This window comes from Triturus cristatus, chromosome 1_2, assembly GCF_964204655.1.
Source record: "Triturus cristatus chromosome 1_2, aTriCri1.1, whole genome shotgun sequence".
In the NCBI taxonomy this organism is placed as follows: Eukaryota; Metazoa; Chordata; class Amphibia; order Caudata; family Salamandridae; genus Triturus; species Triturus cristatus.
Window position 1 is genome coordinate 832,381,868 of NC_140580.1, and position 16,790 is coordinate 832,398,657.

The following is a 16,790-nucleotide window of genomic DNA, read 5'->3' on the forward strand; positions in this document are numbered from 1 at the left end:
AGGCTTTTCCAGCGGTCTCTTTCTGATGCTGAGCATCAAATGTCCGGTTTTGAGGTCCTTGATCAATGTCTTTTGCAATGGATCAGGTGCAAAAAGTTCTTCCGAGGGTGGTTTGTCCGTCGGCACCGAAGGCACCGGGGTCGTCGGTTTGCTTGTTTTAGAGTCTGCGCTAGTCCGCTGTTTGGAACTATGCGGCCGGGAAAGGGCTGTCTGTTTACTCGGTGCAGAGATGGTTTTCGGCTTCGAGATATCGGTGTCGGTGGCCTTGTGTTTTTTGCTCGGTTCCGGGGATGGTGTCGGTACAGAGGAGCTGGAGCTGGTTTTCAGTGCTGAGTGTTTCGGTGTGGAGCTCGGTGCCGAGGAGGAGGCCACTTTCTTTTTCGGCGTCTGTGCAGAGGAGTGTTTCTCGGCACCGACGGTGGGCTGGCTTGAGCCCGAGCCGCCGGAAGGCTTAATAGGCTTCTTTACCGGTCCCGAAGGTATGGTGTGGGAAGCAGTGTGTTTGGTCTTGCCTGGGCCTGGAGGCGAAGGCTTGACCGAAGCCTTTTTTCGGTGCCGTCGAGGGGGTGGGGGGGGGGGGGGGGGGGAGACTTCGGTACTCACAACCCTCTGTGCCGGAGTGATGTCCTCCACATCTGAATCGTCGGCTTCAGAGGCGCTGACGAGGCACTCGTCAGTGTGTTGTCCTTCTGGAGCGTCGACGCCTTCCCCGAAGATGTCATCTGGAATCGTCGTAGACTAGTGTGCCATGGTTCTTCTCGCCCTTCGGTCTCAAATGGTTTTCTTGAACCGGACGGACTTGCACACCGGACAGTCTCGAGCCTCGTGTTCCGGGGAGAGGCAGAGGTTACAGACTTCGTGAAGGTCGGTGTGAGGGAATTTGGACCCACATCGAGGGCACTTCTTGAAAGGAGTCCTTTCCATTAGCCAGGACCGGAGCTTGGGTAGGCCCGAAGGCCGTCGTCGACGACTGGTATCAAAGGTCTTGATCGATGAGAGCCGCGTCGAGTGTGGAGATCGAGATCGAAAACAATACCGCGAATGGGGTGAAGATTGCACGTCGATAGAGGAAGTGGAAACTGTTCGGAACCGGAGCGTGAAGATCACATCCGAGCCCGATGGCGGAAAAAAACAATCTGAGGATGGAGCCGAAGCCCATGCGCAATACGATCCAAAGGAGGAGTCACATACCTCGTGACTTCCAAAGACTTTCCAAGAGAAAAAACAATTGCAAACATCCGGGCCCAACACAAGATGGCGATCTATGCACAGTATGTAGATCTGCAGCTCATATGCCTCGAACATATATTTTATCTTTTGTTGCACTGTATGTGATTTATGTGTAGTACACAAACAATCACATATTCTTTGGTCAATATCACTGGGCCTTAGTGTCCCACTATCTCAACTTTGTTCCAAACCACAAATAAATGGACAAGGCCAATTCTGCCCCCCCCCCCCCCACACACACACACACACACACACACACACCCAGACAAACCCTCACTCTCTAGACATGAGAGCAAGGGTCAGAAACTTGGCTGTAAAATAAACTTGGATACAAGTAGCTAGAAAATGGCAAGAGAGGATGAAAAGCAAATAAACGCAGAAGAGGCTACAAATAAACATTATCTTTCATTATGTCTTAGTTACAACTAAGTACCCTCAGGGTATAATGCTCAGATGTCAACCGTTGACCAAAGCAAACGTCCAAACTCGAATGCTAGGTGGGGAGCTTTCAAGCATGGGTTCATGTGTTTGTGAGAGAATTAGGAACTTTCCTGCTTCACTAATAGCCGCCCCACCACCTCCCCTTAATGACAGTGACTGCATCGGTAGACATATGGTCCTAACTTTGTAATTAATCCACCAATTGGACTTATAAGGCCATGTGTACTTTACTCACCGCTCACAGTATTGCCCAGTGTAACCTGGTTGGCAGGCAGTGCACCGGTACCCTTCGGCACCAAGACTCTCACATGTCCGGGAGAACCTGCACACAAATAAAAGCAGTGTTTAAATCCAGCATGCATATGGCAGCATTATTGGCCAAAATATTGTAGTGAGCATAATATTTACTGGTTCTCAGGGTCAGTCAAGGGGCAGGCACAGGGCTGGCAGTCTTCTGGAGTCCCGGCTGTTGCATCCCCATAGTAGCCAGGCGCGCACTGGTCACAGAACTCACCCACAGTGTTGTGCAAGCAGTTCTACAGGAAAAGAGCAAGAAAGAATGACCATTACATGTCTCTTTGATGATAGCACCGCAACAAGATGCTCAAAGGGCTAGGGCATCTGTGACTCATTAACTGGCATTTATTCTGAAATGCTATTAAGTCAAATAAATGTATTACAACAAGTATTTATACTACACTAATTGTCCGACTTCCTTCAACTTGTGTTTTACGTTCATTAAGAATCTTTGTTATTGGGGGCTCAAATTAAAGTACTTGGGACTGAAGTTACCAACAGATGGAGCAGACATTAAATTTACCATCACTTTCAGAGTCGAGCTTTGTTACAGCGAAATCAGCACATTTATGAAAAATCTGGGACATTAAAAAAGATAAGTAGAGTGGGTGCCCGGCACACTCCAGCCATGCTAGCAGTTCAGAAGTACAAGCACGCTCAGGAAGCTCCCAATCTCTCTATAGGCTAAATCTGACGCTGTTCACCAACATGTATTCACGTTTGCAGGGAGTTGGAAGAGTAATGAAGTGCTAATAAACAATGTGCTTAGCTTACATTTTGAGACCGTTGATAGAGATAAAATAAAAGAAAGAAAAAATGGATAAAAACAACAAGTTCATGTCTGTCAGGGCACTTAAAAGATGAGGATGCATTTATGGCAGTAACAACTTGGTTCTCATTTAATATTCGCTTTGGCCTTAAAAATGGTTCATAATCTACATGCCACACTCCTTATGCTGAACTCTCAGTCAGAATTCAGGTACATTTCTTGTCCTGGGATACCGGAAATTAGATGCACTCAGATGTGGCTTGGTAATGCAAGACTGTGGGCTATAACAGCATTATGGCACTCAAGCTGCTACATGTTAGGAGTGAGCAGTTTTTATTCTTTGAATTCTGCCACAAGTCACTATGGCCCTTCCATTTTCGGTTTCCTCTACATCTAGAATGGTAATAAGTACATCTGGCTTCTTACCGAACAAGCACCGGTCTCAGGGTGGCAAGACTCAGAGTGCCCGTTGCACTCACACATCTCGCAATGACCCAGATAGAGTCCACCTCCAGTGCGGGTGAAGCCCACAGCGCAATCCTGCAAAAGAGGAGCAAAGGTTTAAGTTTATATATAATATCAGATCCCCCAAAAACCATGTTTAAATGGTCCCTTATGAGACATTTTCAACAGTTGGGTAAAAAAAGAAATAAAAAAAGAAATCAGCAGCCCTGCTGCAAATAAAATCCACAAAAATGTGATAAGAAGAGGAATCAAAATCAATAACTTCAAATACCATCAAAGTAATCCAGTAGAATTTGGCAGTAATGTCTATAGCAATGTACCCATCTAACCACGCAACGCCTAAAACCAAATGCAGAGTTAAGTGTGTACGTTGAGTTTTTATTCATACACAGTGGATCCTGACAGCAAGAAGCCTGATCGTCTCAAAAAACAAATCATTCCAAGATAAGTGATTTAGTTTCCTTGACTACTCAACTTAAACTTCAAAGTTACCAAATTATGACCAATCTTTGGATTTAAATGTTTAATTTCTTGCCTATCTTAAAACAAGGAGGACCTGGATAGTAGGATTTTGTGATAATAGATTTATTTTTTAGCTCATTCTATGCTGCCGAGAACCCTCAGCTGCATTAGTTCCCACCCTCCCCCACTGCACCTCCGCCCCCCTAGCCCAGCTGCAAACCAGGCTGCTGACATTGTGCAGCACTGGTAAAAAGTTATTGAAATGCTTTTTCACAATCTTTGGGGCCCAAAACTTTTCTATAGACCACAAAATATTTGGGCAGTAATAGAATGAGTCTTTCTCTACGATAGAATCTGCCAGGAACACTCCATATCCTTTGGGAGTAAGGACAGGCCATTTGTCAATGCAGCATTCCAAACAAGACCCCTGACCAGGTCAATAACTGCAGTTTGGCATAAATATGTTCACACTTGCCATATAAGAGCAGGAAGCTTTACCTGAATGTTGATGGACAGGGTTATACAAGTAAAAGCAATTAAATATACCTCCACTGTGGACACATCACGCCAGAGATACACCTGTTCGCTCGTTGTGGGATCTACACAGGTCTACTAGTGCAGGAGTGATCTATAATGTGTCAGGACAGCTATTACAGCTTCCCAACCCATACATTACAGTTTATTTATTGTGCTGAGCTGATGCGACGTCCCCTCTCCTAACTGCTGTCAGGACTTACCTACTCTTTCAGCTACAGGTTTCTCTGATGTATAACACAAAAACACACACACACACGTGCATAGACACACGCACGAACACCCATCCCTCCTACCCTTCTGCTATTCCTCACTTTGACACCGTTGACTCTTCAGATCCACTGCCATCACCCTGGTCCAGTCCTGTTTTACTGGCCTGAACGGTTACTGGTGAACAGGGTGTGGGGGGTTAAATGGTACTGGCCGCGCAGATAAGATCCACAGGGGTCTCTAATGCCAATAGAGAAGAATCACTGTGAATGAGGATGCTAGAGGAAATTTGGTTTCCTTAGCTATTTTCTTTGACAGATATGTCCATGGGAATAACAAGCCGGCAATGATGAATGGTTATTAAAAAATAGCGAGGGGTGGTAGGATACCTCACAGCACGGCGGAGGAGGAGCATCCATTACCCATTAGCAAGTTACTTGACTAACATTTCTGTTCAGCTTGGGGCCCCTTCCCTCCTCCTTTGGAACCAAAGACAAGGGATCCTAAATTTACCATCCTCAACAAAGTCACAACCTGTCAGTAGTAATGTGTCTCCCAACTTTATAATGAAATACTCATCTTCAAGTACTAATAAACAAACCTCAGCCGATCCATGCTTTCCTAAAGTGAAAGTAACAAGCCCAGCCTCTCCAAAACAAAAATAGAGTATTCCTTACATTTATCAAGTAGATTGATGGTTTCCATGTTCCAAACTACACTTAAAATGGCACTCATGCCCAATTCCTCAGGCCTTCCGACCAGTAAGTTGGTAGTAAATGTGTATGTCGCCCCTCCTAGCTTACATAGGAGAGTCTAATGATGTTCTATAAAAATAAAAGCCAAATAGATTGCTTTAAAAAAGTTATCAGTGCCAAGTATACCGGAGAAAACAAATAATTCCCAATCTACAAATATTACTAACAGGCATCCCACCATTTGCTAACACCAAAATATCCCAATTGAAACAGATCATTTACAGGGGCACCGTTGTTAGGCACTTAGAGGATCTAGTAGCTGACACCTATTAGTAATTAAGTGCCAATGTGGATAAGAGGAGGTGGGCCCATATGTTAACAATACGCCCAGGTAGGCCCATATGTAAACAGCACTAAGCTGAGAATTCCTCACAGGCTAGAGCTAGACAAAACTGGTGGGATGAGGAGGAGGTTGCCTACAACTAACTCCAGGTGAACACCTAACTCTTCAAGGTACTGAGACAGTACAAATCATCATATTCAATAAGAAATCCCGTCTAAAAAAGCAGTGGCAGTATGCTCTGAGCCTCATCTCAGGAGCAGAGCACAAGTCGTGAATTATATCCCTTCCCCTGCTTCCCCCACAGCCCAGGTACACCCCTATTTAAGGTAGAAAGCACTTCCTGTAATCTAGATTATTTCAAAGATGGATGGCTGATATTAGGAAGGAGTGCAATGTACCCTTTAAACTTGATTAATAAAGCACAAGAGCAGTTTACAAGGAAGAGGAAGAACTCACCTGGCAGGAGAGCCCACTGTAGCCAGGTGGACACTGACACTGCTCTACCTCAATAGCCCTAGGCAGGCTAGTGTAAGTTGGCACTGCAACCTCCATGCTCACACCCGTGATGCTGGCAGAAATCATATCTGAAGAATAGGTGGCACGAATCAGAATCTCATCCATATCCGCCAAGACCATCATTAGGTGCTCTCGTGTGGCTGGCTGCCCATCAGGCCGCTTCCAATATTGCTAGGTAGGAGGATAAAAAGGGTTAGTAAGAAAAGTGTGTGCCACACACAATGGGAAGCAAACTGAACGTCTTCATGCCAGAGTGCAAAGTACTGGGTTCTGAAAGATCCAATGTAACTTAGTGGTCAATCATTGCCTTTGACAAAAATCAGCAAATAGAAGTGTCTATGAACTCAGCATTGGAATTCATTCCCATTTCATACACGAGAAGGACGATTTTTGTCAGTTTAACATTAGAGCGTCCTGTACACTATTAGATGGACTTTCACGGCTATCTGTCATCCTTGACTGCTGGAAAACCAATGCCTCTTTGATTGTATTTTCGATCTTGCATGAGCTTTCCTAGCCCAAACTGCACATTATAATATGAGTCTAATCAACCTCTTTTCAAAGAAGACAAATATATATATATATAAATATATATATATTTTTTAAGAGAAATGTATTCTATTCCCGTCTAAACATTTAAAGTTATTTGCACTGTGCTATATTTTTTTATCTTGACTTTTGACTGCCTTTTTCCCCTCTGCTTCTCTACCTATGCTAGCTTTCCATATATTGCAACACTATACCCTTCTCGCAATCTTGCCTAATCTGAAGTTCATAGAGTGTGAGATGTGCCTTTATAATGAAAGCCAACATTCTTAACTGAATAATGGGCTTAGTCAAGGGACCAGGGTATTACAAGGGGCAAAATAATTATGCGATTCCACAATTTTCCACGTAAATATAGATACACAGATGTGCCACATAATACACATTTTGCTTAATAACCTGCACATTTCAACATAAAAAGTTTCTTCTGTCTCAAATGGATAAGATGTTGCAAATAAAAAGTGTGACTGTGCTGCGCAGTTGTGGACCCTTTGAGGTGCTTAATTCTTCACATTTTATTTGAAGATTACTGTTAAACTGAAACTAGGGAGGTGAACCTTTTGTCCAGATGCATGTTAAAATGACAAATATCAAAATAATACTACCATTGAATGTGCCACATTCTGCTGCATAATCTGCCTCTTCTTGGTGCATAATTTAGTCAAAACGGTGGCATACTTTGGTCCTCTGGTACCATTCAATCAAGTGGCCCTGGTTATGACACTTTTGGAAGCATAAATCTCTGGCTACTGTATCATCTACTCACTCATTTATCACTTGCTCCTCATCCACTGATTTCCCCTCTTGTGGCTCTGGAGCAAATCACAAGCACCCAATTACATATTAGCCAATGCTATTAGCTGGCTACCTAAGCAGTGCCACTTATGCACAAGTCATTATGTTCAATAAGACATCTGATTGAAAGGCAACATAGATTTCTTGGGCTTTGATAACAACCAGTGAGGGATGGGTATCCTTCACATGTGAAACTGTGATCACTGAATGAAAATCAACAGGAAGAGTAGCCTTTTAGTGAGCGAGTTTAAACAGTAAAGTTAGTGGTAAAGAAAAAGCATTTAACATTGTTGGTCTTCCTTACCTCTCGGAAAGTTATTTCAAAATTCCTGGGTTCTCTAGGCCTTAGCTCAGGCTGGAAGGCCACAAGAATGATGTCATTGCCCTGTAAGAGAGAAAGAGATTAAACAGTGCTGATAGTGGTAGGCTGGGTCAGAGAATCAAAGGGCTCTCTGCAGCCAGTCTTAACCAGCATCACCACTCAAATCACATGTACAATAGAAGATGAGTAAGAATGAGAAGCTACTTTAACAGCACTCAAATGTGCCTTCCAGCCGTCCGACATTTAGGCAGTCCACCATCTACTTTAGAATCTCTACTAAAGCTTTCCTTATGAAGTTGACATGAAACATGGCCCTTTCAGTCACTCAGTTTAATCTGTACTTTAAGTTTGCTTTTACACTATGAAATACAATGCTTACATTTTTTGGTTCTGTTGTCTATTTCCAGTGGAAACCTCGAAATTTGGGCTAGATGTTTTTCCTGGGCATCATAGGCATCCATTTTAAAAACAGCTTCTAACAAGTTACTTATCTTGAGTAACGCTCTTTCTGCTAGAGACTGTGGGGGCGTGGCTTGGACGGCAGAGCTGATGGCTGCTTGATCCTGCCGCTTCGCCGTAACGGAGAGAACGAACCTGAATTATTCCAGTAATGTTCGAGACCACAACTATACAGAAAATAGATCCACGCATCGGAAATATAGCGCCTTAGGATAACGCACTAGCCAAGAAACGGGACGCCACCAGGAAGGAGGAAAAGCAAGTAATGGGGCGAAGTGGTGTGAGCACAAAGGGAAGCAAGATGGCGCCGGCGAAAACTAAACAAATCAAGATCACAAAGATCGCAAAGAACTCGCACTGAGGTCACAACGGACTCCTCTGTACACAAAGGGACCACCCACTCACCGAACCAGCAATATCCGACACCCGGGCAGCAAGTGGGAAAAAGGTGAGCGTGTTAACTGCATTGAAGCACACACCGGGGGCGGGCGAGCGCTTCCCCCTGCGCCGCAAGATAGTGCAACACGGCGCAACAGGAGCGGGAGGGGTGGGCGGGCGAGCGGGAGGGGTGGGCGGGCGGGCGGGAGAGCAGCCCGTATACTGGCCCAAGAGACAACGAGAGAGAAAATGCTCCGGTCCGAACCGCGGGACCGCCTTGCACCCGGTTTCCAGAAGAAACAAAACCGAAACTGAATCGGTCCCCGCAAAACACACCAGTAATGGCGGCAAGGGCGGCGATCCAGGGCTTATAAGCCTCAGAGAAGCAGCATCGACCACAACAACTGCACGCTAAATGCATGAGGTGGGGTGGATGAGTAAAAGAGGAAAAGTAACATATGGGGCGTAGCTGAGCGAAAACAAGATGCCGCCAGCGAAAACAAAACCGAGCAAGGCGATATTGAACTTGCGCTGAAACCACAACGATAGCACACGCTCTCCGGGCTGAAAACAACCAACACCCGGGCAGGGTGCGGGAAAAGTTAAACCTAGGAGGAGAGAGGGATCCAGCGACAGCTAATATCCGCACTGCAGCGAGCACCGAGAACGTGCGCACACTTCCCACAGCGCCTCAAGACTGTGCTGAAAGGCGCAACAGGAACAGGAGGAGCGGGCGAGAGAGCAGTCCGCTTACTTAGTCCAAAAAGCGGAAGACCACAAAGGACTCCTCTTAGAACATGCGCACCAAGGCATCAACAACAACAACCAACACCACCAGGGCAGCTAGTGGGAATACTAAACTTCTGAAGTGAGCGGGAGACTGCGCCGGTGCTTACCTGCATTGCTGTGCGCACCGAATGCGAGCGCACACTCCCCCAATGCCGCGAGGGAGAAAACACGGACCGCGGCCCAGCCTCACAACCGCACCACGGAAAATACGAAATTGAAACAGGAACAGCCCCCCGTAAGGCACACCAGCAAAGGCGGCAAGTCAGAGGGTCGACACAAGAAAGAGGGCCCAACGACCTATAAGAGACCCTCAGCCCAAGGGGTGGACAAAACCAAGTGAAGCCCAGTAGGGGATCTCACGCCCACAAGTGGGTGCCCATTGGTATGCACTCACACAAAACACCCAAGACGGGTCTGAGCTAAGGCGATACAGGAGGGTGACCCAGAATGATTACTTAAGCCCACCTATAGTAAGCCAGTAATGTTGCAAAGGCGCTAGCAGTAGGCAAGGGGCACACGAATTTTGGGAAACCTGGGGTCAAACAAGAGAGACCACAGCGGCAGAGATCGTAATGCCCCCAGCCTGACCAGGACAAAACTAGCCGCAAGCGCGAAGTTTAACAAAGACAGGTGGGGGGCCCAGACCATAGCATCAAGGCAGTTCTCCACAGAGAAGGTCCCAGCTTTATCATGAGGAGAACCAGAAGACAACTAAAAAGAGAGTGGAAGCTCACACAAAGTGCGGGACAATAAGGAGAGGAAAAAAAGGACAGTAGAGAACCAACGGAGGAAACAACAGAGAAACCACAGAAAAGGGGGGCACACAGGGACTCACAAAGAGAAACACCGAGAGACCAGGAGAGCAAGGTAGATAAGGAAGGCAAGCATAATAGAATAGCAACATGGCAGACAGAGAAATGAGACTGCACCAACAACAGCTAAAGAAGAGCAAGGGGGAACCAACAATATCAGACTCACTGATCAAACAAAAACCAGACATAAACAACACCCTGGAAATTATAATAAAAAAGTTAGCAGAGGTGCACGACCTGGCGAAAACCACAAAACTCACCACAGACACAATCCAACTAGAGATCGCGGCAGTCAGAGCCGACCTGCACTCAGTGACCATTAGACTCGCAGGGGCGGAACAAAGGATCAGTGAAGTAGAAGACTCTACCCACAACGTGAGCAAAGAGGTGAAGTCAATATCAGAGATAACAGGGGCCCTCCAAAAGCAGACAGCGGAGATGGAGGATAGGAACCGCAGTGAACATCCGCATACTCGGGATCCCGGAAGGGGCGGAGGATGCGGCGGGGTCCTGTTCAGCATTCCTCGAAGACCTGATCCCCAAGCTCATCAACCTGAAATTCACCCGCCAATTCGAGCTAGATAAAGCCTACAGAATCCCCACTTTCAAATCCTCAACGTCCCAAACTGCACGACCTATCATATGCAAACCCTTGAGATCACAACACATGGAAGACATTTTTAACTATGCCCGCAAAAACCACCAGATCAACTGGAAAGGCCATAAGATCATCCTCACGCAGGATTATTCTAAACCCACGGTCGACACCAGGAAAGGCTTTCTAGCCCTACGCCACAGACTTAGGAGTAAAAACATTCAATTCTCGTTTGTAGCACCCGCAAAGTTCAAGATAATAGATAAGAGAAAAAAAAATCACGTTTTCACCGACCCAAGAGACCTGGCAAGCTTCCTAGACGGCCCAGCAGCTCTGACCATGGACACCTCACAGCACGGCTCCGCAAAGAGAGGACCTTCACCGGACCGGAACACCGGGGGAGCAGGCACTTGAAATGAACAGCCTCAGTAAAGAGTCATCTATGCCTCCGCAAACATATCTACCTCATAGATGCCAGGAACTACCTCAAAACAACATATACCTCTAAAAGACACAACAACTACCTCAAGCCAGCGGGCGATGCCAGCCATCAACTAGCTCGCCTCGACAAGAACGCAGTGTGGAAGAATAAAGCAGATAAAAAGAAGACTCAAGAATAGCAGCGTATCCTTTTCTTTTTGGTTCCTTGATCACAACACCAAATATGTACTCATCAGCACTAATGAACAATGCTGACAATGGAGTTTTGCAAGTTTACTTACCCGCCAACATTTCTCCGAGAGGCGGAAAGGCGATCCTGCCGTCGCACCTCCGACATACGAGTAAATTGGGGGGCGGGGGCGGAGGGGGGGGGGGGGGGGGTTGGAGGAGAGCCTCACTAGGGTCTCGGAGTTTTCTGTCCTCTTTATTTTCCAGTCTTCTCTTCTTTTCACAACTTTTTCACTGCACACATTAACTGACAAACCCTGCAAATCAATACATAATGGAAGGGGTCCACATAGTGATACAGAAATGAAGGCGACACCAGTGAATCTTGAATGTTGGGCTCACAAAACCACCGCACCACACTACACCTGATGGCTCTTAACAAAACACTCACCCTGACTTCTGACCTCAATATAATATCCTTCAATGTCAAGGGTCTAAACCATCCCACTAAACGCAGGCAGATAGTGGACTACTTAGCAAAGACCAAAGGCGATATAATCCTGCTACAGGAAACCAAATTAGCAGAGGAAGATGCCAAGCTAGTCAGAGCCAACTGGATAACGCAAACTGCTTGCTCACCAGCCGACAAAAAGAAGCGGGGGGGTCCTGACCCTAGTATCCAAAAGATCAAAAATTTCAATGGAGTAGTTTTCCCACGACAAGGAGGGCAGACTCCTAATAACACACCTGACGAGAGGGAAGGAATGGTTCCACGTAGCGAACATATATGGCCCTAATACAGACGACCCTACGTTCTGGGCTGAAGTATCAGACATGCTAGACAAACTCCCTCAAGACGAACTCACGATTGTGGCAGGGGATTTGAACATCCCACTAGATCACACAATAGACAGACAGTCCTCTTGCCAATACCACCCCACCAACTCCCACGCCGAACTTCAAAACATCTGCACCAAATTCAACCTCACAGATGCATGGAGACTACAACACCCAGATACTAGAGACTACACCTTTTTCTCCAACTCACACAACTCCTATACCGGGATAGACTACATTTTTATCTCGGGGGTACATACACATTTGATAGAACACTCCGAAATAGCACCAAGACTAGTCTCAGACCACTCAGCCATTAGCCTAAAACTAAGCGGCTGCCACAACGAAGCGGTCCCTAGAAGATGGCATTTTAACAGTGAATTTATTTCAGACCCAGGAAACAAAAAAGAAATCGAGGGAGCCATAACAGACTACCTAACCCACAATGATTCCCCAGAGACTAGTGTAAGCACACTTTGGGAGGCCCTAAAAGCAACGATCAGGGGTAAATTAATTGGAATTAAGGCAAGAATAAACTAAAAGATGAACCTGAGAATAATCCAACTCGAGGAAGAGATAAAAAGGTTAGAACTAGACCACGTAAAAGCCACAAATAACAAGCTGGGTGCAGGGTGCTTTTGAGCCTTCGGGCGCTCAATTGATTTCAATAGGAAATCTCCGGTTTAGGAAAAGACTGCAAGCTCGGGGACGAAGATTCTTCAGGTGTCACCACCACTTTGAGAGGTAAGTTGGGTAGTTGGAGGATAGGTAGGTACCCCGGGATTGGGCACAGGGGGATGCGGGGCGCCGGGTGCAAGGGTGCCTTTTGGTGTCGGGAAATCTTACCCTCGGTTGGGTGGGCACCTGGATCTGATGCTGCAGGCTTCTTCAGGAGTGTCGAGGGAGATCCTTGGGTGCCGGACGCAGGGTCACAGTTACCGTGGGGTCGTCATCGTGGTCTTTGTTCACTCCGGCACAGGCCAGGCTTGGCGGGTGTAGAGTGTGTAGGGTTCGCGGTTCCGGGCAATTGCCAGTAGATTTTGAGTAGAGCCTCTACCCATGGGAGTCCCAGGGGTTAAGAGTCAAAAGGTAGCCATGTCCTCCGGGTTTTGTGAGGTTGCTGGCCACAAGAGATGCCGGGTTGGAGCAGGAGCAGGTTCGAGGGTAGACAGGCCGGTAGGGCTGGGGCCAAAGCAGTTGGTGTCTTCCCCTTCTTAGCAGCTGCAGGGCAGGTCTTCTTTCTTCTAGCTCTTCTTCGGATTTCGGAATCTGGGGAAGGACGGTTCAGGGTGCCCCTAAATACTAGATTTAGGGGAGTTACAGGTAGGTGAAGGGCAGGGACCAATGGGTCCCTGTCCTGGGGTGGGTACACCTCTATCCTGCCTCTCTCCTGTGGGAGGGGGGCAGTAGCCTAGTCCTGATTGGGCAGGGCTTCCCATCTTCAAGATGGCGAGAGCCCGGAGATGTGCTTCACCTCGCCTCCCCCACCTGAGGGGTGGGGTTGGCACTTCCCCTGTCCTTGTTTGGGGTTTCCAGCCAAGCTTCCCGCCAGAGTGGGGGGGTTGCAGTGGCCTGGGGAAGCTCACAGAGGCGGCATGCCTTTGAAGCTTCCCCCTGCCCATCCTGGGGGAGGAGATTTAGCACCTCGCCCAGGATGTGCAATGTTGCAGGCCCAGGAGAGCAGAGGCTCTCCTACCCAGGGGTCCAGCAACATGTCTGCTGTGTGGCAGCCTCCCAGACCAGATGTGGATTGTAGGTTAGGTTTCAGGGGGCATCTCTAAGATGCCCTCTGGGGTGCTTGGTACTTTAAATCCCACACTGGCATCAGTGCGGGTTTAATGTGCTGAGAAGTTTGATACCAAACTTCTCAGCCTTTAGTGTTGCCATTATGGCACCGTGGAACCGGCACAGAGGTGGCACCGGCGTGGACTGCACCTGATGAACCTGAAGGCTAGCAAATGAGAGAGACTGTGCCTGCTGAATCCTGCTCGAGGTGTAGTCTCCAAAACTCAGCCAAAGCCAAGAGACTCCAAAGGCAAATGAGCTGGCCTCCTCTTCACATGCTCAGACGTGAGTCCCTTGCTCACTTTGCCACTGGATTCAAGCAAGCAAGCCTGGCTGAAGACGGCTGAAATGCCAGAAACCGGTCCTAGGAAGCTTGATTCCGGTCCAGGGGAGGCATGGCTTGGCAGTACGGGCTGGACTGTTCCCATGAGGCACAGGGTCAGACTGATTTGCATATGGCCATGTCTGAACTGGGGTGGCAGAGTGGGCTAAAGAACGGTGATGGATCAAGCCCAGATCTCTTGACTGGGTGTGAGTGTTTGATTGGTTCTGATGCTCCGTCCATCACCACCCCCTTTTGTACGGCCTCCTCTTCACAGCACAGGGAAGAGCTCAGAAGCCTATTGGGGCTAGTTGGTAGCCCAGAATCTTCCACCCACCACCAACTGCCACCGTGCAGCACTATGGACCTGGACCCGACACACAAAGTTGCACCTGAGTTTGCTGAACCTAGGAGTTCTGTCATAGTGCAGCTGGAACCTCCAGAAGATACGTTATTGACCCAGGGAGGATAGGCCCATGACAGCAATATTAGGCGACTGGTAGTGCAGTAGCGACTGGACTTCTGCCAGAAGCACCAGACCTTCATGGGTCATCGACTGTGTCCAGGACAGCCTCATCCACTTCGTGGACCGAAGAGAAGTTGCAGCAAGACCGCCGTCGACCGCACAGCATCCACATCACCTGTTGAGCATCTTCAGCATCCTTCATCCCTTGCCTCAGGACCACTTCCATAGGATAGCCCTGCAAAGGATAAAAGTGCCTGGAACTGACTGAAGTCTGTTTAACCTGCTGAGGTAACTGTTTCGGAGGACTTTCCCCTGACTGGCTCTACACTGGAGCTTGTCACCAAAAGTTACTCCAAATGACCGCTGTATTTGCCAATGCTTGTTCGCAGTTGTGTGAAATACTTAGATTCTAAATCTCTGGAACCCTCTGGTGGATATTTTTCAGTGTGGTGTCTAATAATACATAAAAAGACAGTCTATTTCTATAAATTGGTGTCTGATTTCTTTGGTGTATTGTCGATATATTCAATTGTTTTGGTGCGGTTTAAATGCTTTACACTTGTGATAGGCTACTGCTATAGCCCACTGGTCAGATGAGATTTCCTTCCAACGAGAGAGGGAATCTTGAATCATCCCCCAACAAGTGACATGTGGATTGGGAGGGGGTGCAGGCCAAGTCACTCTTTGAAGGTAGGAGCCCTTTTATTGGAGCCACCTCTTTTCGTACCCCTGTGGATCCCTCTGCAGTACCTATCCCAACTTGTTGGTGAAAGGTCTGCTGCTGCCACCGAGAGCACGGAGGTTGTTCGGGCAAGGTTGTTTTCGATCTACCACTGGGCTGCTGATTACAAAAGTCATCCCTGTATGGTGCAGTCTCTAGTACCCTCATATTTCTTTGTCTCTGTGCCTTTCTTTATATTCTCTGCATCTTATTAACCTGGGGTTTTCCCCATCAGAAGGGATGTTGAGGAAATGCTGCTGAGGAAATGCTGCTGAACCTCAGGTTTAAACCCTGTGATACAGAGCCAGGCATGGTGCCAGTGGAATATACTAGAGGTTGTGTCCGCAGCATCTAACGCACATTGGATGCTAGCATTCTAGAGTATCTTGCCCTCGGACTCTATTTCTTCCGCCATGTCTAAGGAGTTCCTGCATCTCTTCCTGAGTCCTATTATACCTGGAGAAGAGTGCAACAGAATTAGACATGCGGCAATTAGTTGCTGTCCTAACCTTTATCCTCTTGTGACGCTTGTTTTCTCTTCCTGGTCAGGTGACAGACTATCACCAGTGGCCTGGTCATAGGCGCACTTGCAGGTAGTGTGGACTACTAAAGTTGGGAGTAGCCTGGCCCTTGATAAACGGAGGGTTTCAACTTTTTTTTTAACCCTTTGTGGCACTACTCTCACTTTAACAGGCTCCCTGAAATTATCAGGAAGAGACTGCATCATGCCTTTGAGCATTGGTTAAAAATGCACCGTGAGACCTCGTTAGACTGAGGTGTCATCACTGGGGAGATGCCTTTAATGGCTAGTGCTCCAAGTCAGGATCACCACGGGCCTGAAGGCTGGTCATAGGGGTCAAGTAGACCACCTGGAGTGCCTGGCTCCGAGTAGGAATTAGAGTAGTCCTAAGGAGACTCTGATGGAGGCCGTGGGGGTTGTATGAATGTGCATGATGGCGGCTGAAGAGGTGGGGTGGCGGTGGAGGCAAAGGAGAACTTTGCAGAAGACAAAGGAAATAGCGATTCTGTCTTTGTGCTTCTTTGGTGCTAGCTCGTGGGAGGGAGGTTTTGAAGAAGGTTCCCCCTCGAAGGCCATTCTCCTCTTTTGAGGAAGGGGTACACGAGGCACCTTTGTGGGTGGTACTGCCAAAATCTTCCCCGTGATAGGTTGAATGAACAGGCATGTCAGCCTGTCCTGCTGTAGGCATTTGAGTATCTGAGCCTCTACTCCCTCGGAGCATTCTGGAGAATGAGGCTTGATCAGCTCTAAAGCCATTTACCAGTGTCATCCAAAAGTGGCAGGGGTAGGACGGGTTCGGTTTGCTCTCCGTCATCATGGGCCTTCTTTTGAGGCGGTGGCTTGGTGGTATGAGCTTCAGGGCCTCATGGTAC

The 16,790-nt window shown here is 47.6% G+C and overlaps 1 protein-coding gene across 18 annotated transcripts in view; it reads right to left on the reverse strand.

The window, feature by feature from the left end:
- HSPG2 (heparan sulfate proteoglycan 2) overlaps nt 1-16,790 on the reverse strand; it is a 903,404-nt gene that overhangs the window by 387,330 nt on the left and 499,284 nt on the right. For all 18 annotated transcript variants that reach the window (XM_085608925.1, XM_085608919.1, XM_085608917.1 and 15 more), the window contains 5 exons: nt 7,608-7,688; nt 5,903-6,133; nt 3,164-3,277; nt 2,080-2,207; nt 1,907-1,993 (listed from right to left, as the gene is read on the reverse strand). In XM_085608925.1, coding sequence (XP_085465051.1) covers nt 1,907-1,993; nt 2,080-2,207; nt 3,164-3,277; nt 5,903-6,133; nt 7,608-7,688 — 641 coding nt within the window. The remainder of the gene's footprint in view (nt 1-1,906; nt 1,994-2,079; nt 2,208-3,163; nt 3,278-5,902; nt 6,134-7,607; nt 7,689-16,790) is intronic.